The following is an 11,043-nucleotide window of genomic DNA, read 5'->3' as shown; positions in this document are numbered from 1 at the left end:
GTATGAACTTTGGTAAAAGAAAGGCATGATACTAACATGCAACATCCTTGCATATGACTGAGTTTGAAGCATCACTTGGTGGTCCAACTCCTGCTCTGTTTTCTGCACTGACACGGAATTCATATTCATTTCCTTCCAGGAGCCCAGTTACTTTGCATCTTAGATCTGAAACCGGTTTCTTTGTTGCTCTGACCCATCTTAAACCTTTCTTTTCTTTCCTCTCCACATAGTAACCTGTGATTTCACTTCCACCATCATCTACTGGTCTTTTCCAGGTAACTGTTGCAGTATTTTTAGTCACATTTGTTACTTCTGGTTTTCCAGGAGGGCCTGGGGGACCTGATAAGGAAGAAAAAAGTACAAAGTTAAGGCAAAAATCAAGTCTTTAAAATTAATAAAAACACACTTGCACATTTTATCTTGTTCTGCTTACCAAATCTATCCACCATTTTAACTGGTTCTGATTGTACTGGTTCACCCTTGCCATACTGATTGACTGCTGAGACACGGAAAACATACTCATTTCCTTGGATGAGCTTGCTAACAACATGTCTACAGCTCTCAATATTTTCAGCAACTAATGTCCAGAGCAGGCGGCTGGTTTCTCTCTTTTCAAGAACATATGATTTGATTGGTGATCCACCATCTTCTGCAGGAGGTGACCATGTAAGAGTGGCTTTTTCTGCTGAAACGTTACTGATCTCAATAGGCCCTGGAGGTCCTGGAACATCTAAAACTTTCACATGTATGCTCTCCTGTTTAGTACCAAAAGGATTGGTTGCAGTGATTGTGTATTCGCCAGAATCTTTTCTGGCTGCGTATTTGATGCTTAGAGTCGAAGAAGTTGGTGTTGTTTCAATGTGCACAACCTCTGAAGGTCTAAAATCTTTTCCAGCTTTGGACCATGATGAAGTTGGAAGTGGCTTGCCACGGATGCTAATAGCAGACACCGTGATGGTGTCTCCTGCTTTCACTGTTAAACCCTCCTTCAGTGTAGGATCAATAACAATAGTTGGTGCCTCTGTAAAAGCAAACCGAAAACCCAGGATTGTTTTAACAAGAACATAGTAAAAAAAAGCATTTGGTATTAATAATTCAAATAAAATCCTTCAGTTCTTAATGCCATCTACATACCATACTCATCCTTGCATATTATGGTGTCTGTGGATTCTGATGGAGGACTGATAGCTCCTGCAGTGTTCTTTGCTCTAATTCTGAACTCATACTTGGCACCTTCAGTAAGGTCAGTTACAGTAAATGCACAATCTGGAACATTCACATGATTAGCCTTTGTCCAAGTCTTTGAAGGCAAATCTCGTTTTTCAACAATGTACCCAATTAACTTATGTCCACCATCATATTTTGGTTCTGTCCAAATGAGTGTTACTGAGTTCCTGGTTACATTGATAACTTCAGGTTTCCCAGGAGGATCTAAAGAAAAAATAATAAGCCATGGTCAGACAACAGTGATTTCAACCCTGAGAATTTTTATTTGTGTTCTCCTGATGACTCACCAATAGGATCAAGTGCCACAACTGGTTCAGATGGCAGACTTGGTTTACCTACTCCAGCCAGATTGATTGCCATTACTCTGAATTCATATTCCAGACCTTCAGTTAACCCTGTCACTCTGAAATCTTTCATCCTTATTGGAGTTTTATTGGCTCTTTTCCATAGAAGACTATTTCTTTCTTTGACTTCAATGTGATAACCTAAAAGATAAAAGGTAAGATGTAAAATATGGGGGTTTTGTAGAAATCTTCATGTACCATAGCTTTGTGAAACACCATTGTGCCTATATGGCATTGTCACATAGGAACCGTGCTGGAGTGACAATGAAAACAGATTAAGAAATGGATGTGAATATACATTACAGATGTTTGTAATTATATAGTTTGTAAATGTAAATTGTTAATTTTAAAGTAATGTAGATGGGTTTGTTGTTCTTTCTTTAGGTGTTTCAGCTATGTGTGCAAAAATATTGTTTCTCAGTTACTGACTTTAAAGTTAAACCTTTAAAAAAGTTCAGCATAAATAAAGAACAGGAAGTAAAACAGTTCAATCAATCAATCAATCAATCGATTTAAAGCATAAACATCTCATAGTTTTATGTTACTCTTTGAAAGGGAGGAAGAACTATTAAGAGGGGAAATACTAAGGAGGCTTTTGGGGATATACCTGTGATTGGTGAGCCTCCAGTTCTTCTGGGGTCAGTCCAAGTTAAAGCTACAGAATCATGCCGAACATCAACGATATTGGGAGGTGGAGGAGCATCTGGCACATCTAAACAATATAAAAAATGAAAAAATAAATATCACTCCTAAAACATTATTTTAAAGCTTAAAAATGATAATATATACTTACCAAATGGATGTTTTGCAATGACAGGATCAGATTTAAGACCTTCACCTACTCCATATTTATTTTCAGCCCTGATCCTGAATGTATATTCATTTCCTTCATGAAGTCTTGTAACTCTAAATGTAGTTTTCTGGACCGCAGAAGCACAAGTAACCCACTTATTGTTTACATTATCTCTCTTCTCTAGGACATAGTTAGTGATTTCTGAACCACCATCATCTTTTGGAGGACCCCACTTTAAGGTTATGGCATCAGCTGTGACTTCTTCAAATTTCACTGGACCTGTTGGTATGCCAGGTTTGCCAACAACTTTTACAGAAATAGTGCCTTCCTTACTGCCAGCAATGTTCTTCAGAGTGATTGTGTACTTTCCAGCATCAGCTTTCTGGCAGTCACGTACTAAAAGTGTGGTGTTAACTGCTGTAGATTCAAATGCCACTCTTCCACTCTCAGTAAGTGCCTGGTCTTCACCTTTCTTCCAAGTTACAGTTGGGACAGGCTTGCCTTTAATGGGTATTTTAAGACGGAAATTGCTACCTTCTTTAGCTACATAGCACAAATCAGGTAGATCTCTTAAATCAAGATCAGGTGCCACTGCAAAAATAGAAATAACCAATTACTCAACTCTGTGTTAAAATTCAGATGCTGTTTTAAAGGCACCTGATTTGTATGTATGCATAATAATGATGCTAAGCATAAAATCAGTATAATTTGGATAAATGACTGAGTGAATGAATGATCTTAAGTTGCTTCTTACCAATGTCATCTCTTGCAACAATTGTGAGCTCGGTTGGAGTTCCATATCCAGCATCATTTTGGGCCATCACTCTAAAAGTGTATTCCTGTCCTTCTTTTAGGTCCCTCATTGAAAAATGGAGGTTCTTTGCTCGCATAACTTCTTGCCATTTATCTTCACTAGTCAGAACCTCAACAACATATGCAAAAATACGGCTTCCACCGTCACTGATAGGTTTTTTCCATGCTAAATTGCATGATGATTTTGTTACAGCTGAAGCTTTTAGATCCACAACTGGCCCAGGCGTTTCTAGAAGGAAGAAAAGCATAGTAAGTGTCCATTTAAGTTAAAAAATAAAATTATGTGAGTAGCAAAGTAGGAGAAATAGATTATTTTTTCTTACCAGAAGCTTTAACAGCATCACGAGTTTCACAGGGGTCACCAATACCATATTCATTTTCAGCAAAAACCCTGAAGAAGTAAGATTTGCCTTCTTCTAAGTTAGTTATCCTGCAGCTTGTCTTTGGACACTCTGTTGTTACTGTGGACCATGACTTTCTTTCTGCATCACGTTTTTCAACGATGTAATTTTTGACTGGACTGCCACCATCTATTAGTGGAGGCTCCCATGTAATGAAGGCAGAATCCTTAGATGCTTCTTTTACAACCAGGTTAATAGGAGGGCCTGGAGTATCTAGATGAATACAACCCCCCTCATTTGATTTAGTAAACAAAATACAAAAAATTATTGGTTAAAAATTGAAAAAATATATCAGACTGGGGGAAACTCTGACACTTACCAAGTACTTTTACAACAATGGTGTATGCCTTCTTGCCACAGCTATTCTCCAGACTTAGGACATATTTTCCAGCATCATATTTGTTTACATTTTCACAACGCAGGAAGGTATCAAAATCAGTTGACTTGATGTCTAATCCTTGTCTATCTCTTAGGTTGGCATCCACTTTAGACCATGTAATCTTTGGAGGTGGACGTCCTCTTACTGGCACATAAAGCCTCATTGTGACTCCAGCACGCAACACAAGGACTTTCCTTAGTTCTGCATCAAGTTCTCCCTCAGGAGGAACTGTGTGTATAGCAAAAAGCATGCAGTTAAAACAACATCTTTAAGAATATCACTAAAATTACTGTGACAAGAAGACTTTGTTTACTGTCATTTCACTAGATTAACTAACTTGCTCTCATGTCCATGGTGATGTTAGTTAGCAACCTGATTCCCATTTCAAGATCATTTGTAAACCTGGGGTTTTTTTGCACTAACTTCTCTTCCTTCTTTTCTGCCTTTGCCACTACTTACATTTCTTATTATATGAAGAAGTCTCCCAGTTCCTCCATAATTCAAAGGAGTTTCAAAACCTCCTAGACAGTTCCCCATATCCTGAATCAAGACAGCTCTGTGAAGCAATGCTTTTGTACATACAGCAAAGCACATAGAGTAGGCAGCATGGCTATTAAGGAATAAGTGCCATACAATTAAATTAAATAGTGTGCCACATAGATGCTTAATATAGTAATCTCAGCTCCAAATGCTTTAGAAGGTCTGAATAAGACTGAAAGTTTTAAGAATGGGAGAGAGGTCTGAAAAATCTGATTGTAAGATTAGAGATAGAAAAAATTCTTGAAGGCCCAAAATAAGAGGTGAATGCATCTGGCATGCAAGTAAAAGAAGCAGACACCATATTCAGATTCTATTCAATTTTGCCCCATTCTTTTTCAAATTAGCCACTTTTAACCAATAGTTTTTGAGAAATGCCACATTCTAAATTAATCTTCTTCTCTCATCTGTGGCAAACCCTTCCTTCAGAACCCATCCTATGAATTAAAAGTCAGCAAGTTAAATTGTTTTCAGTAAACATACTTAAAATGTCTTTGGCAGTGTGTTTATCAGGAACATCACTTGGATCACTGTATCCAATCTTATTGACAGCATAAATGCGGAACTGGTACTCTGTATCCTCCATCAGTCCCGTTACCACAAATTGCGTATCCTGTAAGTTCTTGGGTAGATTGCATCTGACCCAGTTGTCTGTGTCAGCTCTTTTTACTTCTACTAGATAACCAATAATAGGGCTTCCACCATCATATGCTGGTTTGCTCCATGACAGGCTTATTGAATTACGGGTAGTATCAACCACCTTCGGGAAGGCAGGTGGGCCAGGAGGATCTGAGAATTGAAATAGCAAAGTTAATCATAAAATGTTGTACAAAAATATTTGGACATACCAGCTGAGACATTACTTTTAGCTTACATTGAGGATCACGAGCATATGCTGCTTTAGATGGTGCGCTAGGCTTGCCAGGTCCGGCCTTATTCAGTGCTGTTACCCGGAACTCATATTCTGTTCCTTCTTGGAGTCCAGTGGCCTTAACAGTTCTTTCAATGACAGGCTTCCTGTTTACTTTTGTCCAGTTAAGAGTCTTAGTTTCACGCTTCTCAAGTATATAACCAGTTATTGGGGACCCACCATCACTAGCTGGGGGCTTCCAGCTAACAGTCATAAAGTCTTTTGTTATATTACTAATTATCGGTGGATCACAAGGTCCGGGTACATCTGTGAAGATTTATTTGAAAGTTATGTTCACATTCATAAGCATACACAAAAAAGCAATGATTCATGAAGCTATACTGCAAAACACTTACCATATGGATTCTTAGCGACTGCTGGTTCAGTGAAGATAGGGTCTCCAACACCGTATTTATTTTCAGCACATATGCGGAACTGGTACTCATGTCCTTCTATTAGTTTCTCCACCGTGCAGCTTGTAATTGGTACATTGGCAGTAACTTGGGCCCAGTTTGGTCTGCTTGTTTCACGTTTGTCAACAATGTAGTTAGTAATTTCTGAACCTCCATCTTCCAGAGGAGGCTCCCAAGAAAGCATTGCACGATCTGCATACATATGTTTGATTTTAACGGAGGCTGGAGGACCAGGCTTATCTGGAAGAATTAAGATCACATTCTTATAGATCTAGCTCTTGCTATATCGTTTAACTATAAATGTATTTATTAACAGACAGTCTTTAGCTTACCAAGGACTTTAAGCTTAATGTTTGCCGACTTTGATCCACTTGCATTTTCAGCAGTAATAGTATAGTCTCCCGTTTGCTTCCTGTTAACACTGAACAACTCAACTGTAGCAAGGTTTCTCTTAGTTGTGATCTTAACACCTTCGGATGGTTTTAAAACTTCTCCTTCTTTCTTCCAGGTAATTGTTGGCATAGGCTTGCCATATACTTTTGCCTCCAGACGCACGTTAGTTCCAGCTTTTACTGTAAGCTGTGATTGCATAGATACATCCAACTCTATTCTGGGAGGAACTGAAAGGAAACAACACAAAAGTTAAACTAGTGAGAAATAAACATCTAACTCTTCACATGAGTACTAGTTAAAAATGCACAGACTCTTATCAGAGTTCTCAAATATTGTTACATTTCTCACCATTTTCTGGATGAATGGTCACTGGATCAGAAGGTTCTGAAGGTCGGCTAATGTTAACTGCTGTCTTGGCAATTGCTCTAAATTGATACTGAGCATTCTCTTCCAAATCTGTAGCAGTGTACTCTTCTAGAGGTATTTGATGAGGAGTTGTATTGCACCGGACCCACTTATCACCAGGTAATTTGCAAGCTTCAACAAAGTAGCCAATAAGTTTGCTACCACCATCATGCTTTGGTTTTGTCCATACCAGTGATACAGTACTCTTAGTGACATCAATAACTTCAGGTTTCCCAGGGGGATCTAAGCCAAATAAGATTATGTTATAGTCTGTTTTGCCAAAAAATCTGATGAATAAAAAAATGGCTTTAATGGATCTTATTTACAGCATATCTACACACAGAGCACTCACAGTGCACTTATGGTAGACATGAAAACATAAACGTATGGGCAAATTGAAGATTATGGAGTTGCATATATATTTAAACTAACCATAATAACAGGAGTTTGTTGCAAACTATTAGTGTGTTTGGCTTACCGACTGGTGTCCTTGCTGTGACAAACTCAGTTGGTTTGCTAGGTTTACTTGCTCCAGCTCTGTTCAGTGCATAAATTCTGAAAGTATACTCAAGACCTTCAATCAGCCCCACACAAGGGTACTCTGTGGAGCGCACAGCTGTGTCATTAGCCTTCACCCAGAGTAAACTGTTCCTTTCTTTACGCTCAATGAGATAACCAGTGATTGGACTGCCTCCATCACTATCTGGTTTATCCCAGGCAACAAAAATGCAGTCCTTATTGACCTTGGTAATACGTGCATTCTTCGGCTCACTAGGAACATCTAGAGGGAAATATAAGGATGGATATCAATCGCATGCTTTCTTGCTAGGAGACTAAAAAGAGAAATGCTGCTCTAAAATACTGACATACCAAAGGGGAACCTTGCAATCATCTTGCCAGATGTAAGTGGCTCAGAAATCCCAAAACGATTTTCAGCACGAACACGGAACATATACTCTTCTCCAGGAATCAGTTTTCCAATTCTGCAACTTGTCTTTGTAACAGAAGCTAAAGCTGTTACCCAGTCCCCTCGGCTTACATCACATTTCTCAACTACATAGTTTGTAATGTTACTGCCACCATCTTCAAGAGGTATATGCCATGCAAGAGTGCAAGCATCAGCATCAATTTCAGAAATGTCAAAGGGAGGCTGTGGCGGACCTGGCTTATCTGCACATAGATATACATTAAGAAAAAGGGATGTAAGAAAATGGCAAACAGTGGAATTTACTAAAACTAGTTTTGTATAAGTCTGGGTTTAAAAGTAATAAAATGAAACGTACCCATGACTATCACTCTGATTTTCTGACTGTCAGTGCCAGAGCTGTTTTCTGCAGTAAGAGTGTAAAAATCAGTGTCTTTTCTAGTCACATCCTTAATGATAAGGACAGAAGATTTTTCTGCTTTATGTACAGCAAGGCGACTGGATGTTAGTACATCTTGGTCTCCTTTCATCCATTTACAGACTGGCTGAGGCTTCCCGTACACATGAGCTTCAATTCTCAGTTTCTTTCCAGCTTTAATGTGAACATGATCAGGCATCAGGATCTTAGGTGGGACTGGAAAAAAGCACACACAGACATATAAATTCAACTTCATATTTTTCTTATTTCTTCATGCAAAAGTCCTCTGCTTCTACCTAAAGTGGTGTTACCAGTAGGACTGATGCAATAATTTTTAATTTAGGTTCCACTTATGGACAACTTGGGGTTCTGCAGTGGGCAATATCTGCTCCAGTTTTACTTTTGCATTCTGATACCAGTTACAGGAGAATATTTTTGAGTTTGGATTACCTTCTCACGTATTTATGTAGAGACTAGCACACTATTTATGCATCACACACAATTCTTCTTTACATCTGGAACCTGTCATTGCCCACTCTATGTTTGAAAAAGTTCCTGTCTTATAGTGCTGCCTTGCTTTTCCCCTCTTTTATGTCTGTCTTGCAAAAAGACTGAAGTTTTCACTGAACTAAACCCACTTACACAGTCAATCTTTTTACTACCTTTGAATTATTCTTCAAGTAGAACCCCTTCTCCCACTTCTTCATCTGCACAAATTCTTTCCAGTCGTCCCCAAATCTGCCCCTTAACCCTAGGCCTTCTTGTGCCTCAAGGATCCTAGCCCTTAATTAGTTCAACCTGTCCTTCCTCCCTCTCTGTTCACATTTTTTACTGACTTTACAACATAAACAATTTCATTTCTGTTACCTTAAAACAGCTCCTAATTTTGGCCCCATTTATCTCTTGAACTCCTGAGCTGATTCTTTTTGTCTCTCATTTTAAGTTCATTGAATATATTTATTATTTCTCTTTAGTTCCTACCTTCTGGTTCCATTTGCCCTCAACTGAAACCATACTCCAAAATTCTTTAATGATTCTGAATTAGTGTTCAACCCTCATCCTTTCTGACCTGTTAAAAGTATTCAGTACTGTTAACCATAATCCTCTAGATAACTTCATAAAGGAGCTGGCTTACTGGGACTCAGTCTAAGAACTAACATTCTCGCTCATTTCATTATTAAAACAGTTTATTTTAACATAGGTAGTATTTAATCAGATACTTACTGAGCTGTTCTTTAATTTCAAATACTCCTTCAGTTTCTCTCGGCAAACTYACTCCTACAGCATTTCTAGCTGCCACTCTAAACTTGTATTTCTTTCCCTCTTTCAGACCAGCTACAACAATGGACAGATCTTTAACGATTGAATATTGTGTCCAGCGATCTGCTGGTTGTTCATCTTCTTTGTAGCTAACAATGTACCCATCAACTTTAGAGCCTCCATCACGCAGTGGTGGCAGCCAGCCTAAAGTAGCACTGTTCTTTGTAATTTCAGTAACTTCAAGTTTTCTAGGTGGATCAGGTTCACCTTTACAAGGGAGAAAAAAAGGAAACACATTAAACATTGAATTTCCAAGAACTTGACTATTGAATATTGGTTAAATTACTAAGAAAACTGGATGCTATACATGCTATCTCAACAAGGAAAATACTGAAAAGAGCAAAATTATGAATGACTATAAAGGTACTACATTCATAGACTGTGTTATTTGTATGCAGGGAACACTGACATGGAAATATTTATGTTTGACATTGAGCGGTTAGCAGCATTGTCTGACTTAGAAATACCTGCTTTCAAAAAATGCAAAATCATATTAAAATTAGAGGAAAACAATAAAACATGCATAAATGCATACTTACTTAGGGGATCCGTTGCTAGGATTGGTTTTGGTATGTCACTTGGAACACCTGACCCATATTCATTTACTGCTATTACTCTAAAGAAGTACTCATTTCCAGGTACAAGATTAGCTACTTGGAAACTAGTTTTCTTTAGTTCTGCAGTGACTGTTGCCCAGGTCTTTCTGTCAGCCTCACGTTTCTGCAGGATGTAATGAGTCACTGGACTACCCCCATCATTCTCTGGAGGTGCCCATGAAAGGTGACATGACATCTTGGTGACATCTGAAACCTTGAAGTCTGCCACAGGTCCAGGAGTATCTATAAAAAAATTTCAATTTATGTTAATATTTTCTTCTTTAACAAGTTAAAATTTAAGTGGGTTAATAGCTTCTTATACAGGGGGAATTAGCGTTAGTTGATACGGTTGTGCTCAAATACTGTAAGCACTAGGGATCATAAAAACTCCTGTAATTAACAGACAAAATAATTAAAACATTGTCTACAGGTGTTTTTCTGGTTACTCACCTAGGACTCTGACGTTCACGAATACAGCCTTTTCTCCAGCTGCATTAACAAGTGTCAATGAATATTTGCCTGAGTCATCACGTGTTGAATTGGGGATGACACAGAAGGCCATAGTGTCAACCAGATCAACTTGTCCTTTTCTGATGACATTATCAACAACCATTCTCCTCCAGGTGACTTTTGGTGCTGGGCGACCCCTAATAATAGCAAAAAGTCGGATAGGGCATCCTGCTCTGACTGTGACTAACTTTCTCATGCTTGCATCCAACTCAATCTCGGGAGGTTCTGAAAGACAAAATTAAATAAATAAAATGCAAAGTTTAGCATATGAAATAAAATAAAAACAGAGTAAATAGAGATTGTATGTAAAGACTCATAAAGAAGATGGGAAAAATCACCAAGTATTTCTTTAGGAGACACAGCTTCTTTCAGCTCAGCTGGACGGCCAAGGCCAACCTGATTTTGGGCAGAAACTCTGAACTCATATAACTGGTTCTCATCCAGGCTGGTGGCTGTAAATTCTGTATGAATAACTTGTGCAGCAACATTACATCGTTTCCATCCTGCTTCAGGATCAGCACCCTCAACTTTTGGTCTAATTTCCACAACATATCCAATAATTGGAGCACCACCATCATACACTGGTTTTCCCCAGCCAAGGGTAATGGAGCTCTTTGTGCTATCAAYCACCCTCAGGTTTGTGGGAGGACCAGGTGGTT

The 11,043-nt window shown here is 38.5% G+C and overlaps 1 protein-coding gene across 1 annotated transcript in view; it reads right to left on the bottom strand.

The window, feature by feature from the left end:
* The window catches only part of TTN (titin), a gene marked incomplete at its 5' end in the record, with an annotated part of 127,906 nt that overhangs the window by 45,760 nt on the left and 71,103 nt on the right, over positions 1-11,043 (bottom strand). The window contains 21 exons of the mRNA XM_026075142.1: positions 37-339; positions 434-1,021; positions 1,135-1,431; positions 1,515-1,712; positions 2,179-2,283; positions 2,365-2,955; positions 3,119-3,406; positions 3,501-3,791; positions 3,898-4,185; positions 4,978-5,283; positions 5,369-5,671; positions 5,761-6,057; positions 6,150-6,437; positions 6,559-6,858; positions 7,094-7,396; positions 7,486-7,785; positions 7,899-8,174; positions 9,183-9,485; positions 9,818-10,117; positions 10,325-10,609; positions 10,723-11,043. Coding sequence (XP_025930927.1) covers positions 37-339; positions 434-1,021; positions 1,135-1,431; positions 1,515-1,712; positions 2,179-2,283; positions 2,365-2,955; positions 3,119-3,406; positions 3,501-3,791; positions 3,898-4,185; positions 4,978-5,283; positions 5,369-5,671; positions 5,761-6,057; positions 6,150-6,437; positions 6,559-6,858; positions 7,094-7,396; positions 7,486-7,785; positions 7,899-8,174; positions 9,183-9,485; positions 9,818-10,117; positions 10,325-10,609; positions 10,723-11,043 — 6,531 coding nt within the window. The remainder of the gene's footprint in view (positions 1-36; positions 340-433; positions 1,022-1,134; positions 1,432-1,514; positions 1,713-2,178; positions 2,284-2,364; positions 2,956-3,118; positions 3,407-3,500; positions 3,792-3,897; positions 4,186-4,977; positions 5,284-5,368; positions 5,672-5,760; positions 6,058-6,149; positions 6,438-6,558; positions 6,859-7,093; positions 7,397-7,485; positions 7,786-7,898; positions 8,175-9,182; positions 9,486-9,817; positions 10,118-10,324; positions 10,610-10,722) is intronic.

Source organism: Apteryx rowi, unplaced genomic scaffold (genome assembly GCF_003343035.1).
Source record: "Apteryx rowi isolate R43461 unplaced genomic scaffold, aptRow1 scaffold_110, whole genome shotgun sequence".
Classification (NCBI taxonomy): domain Eukaryota; kingdom Metazoa; phylum Chordata; class Aves; order Apterygiformes; family Apterygidae; genus Apteryx; species Apteryx rowi.
The sequence above is the reverse complement of the archived record's forward strand: the minus strand, read 5'-3'. Positions and strand labels throughout refer to the sequence as shown.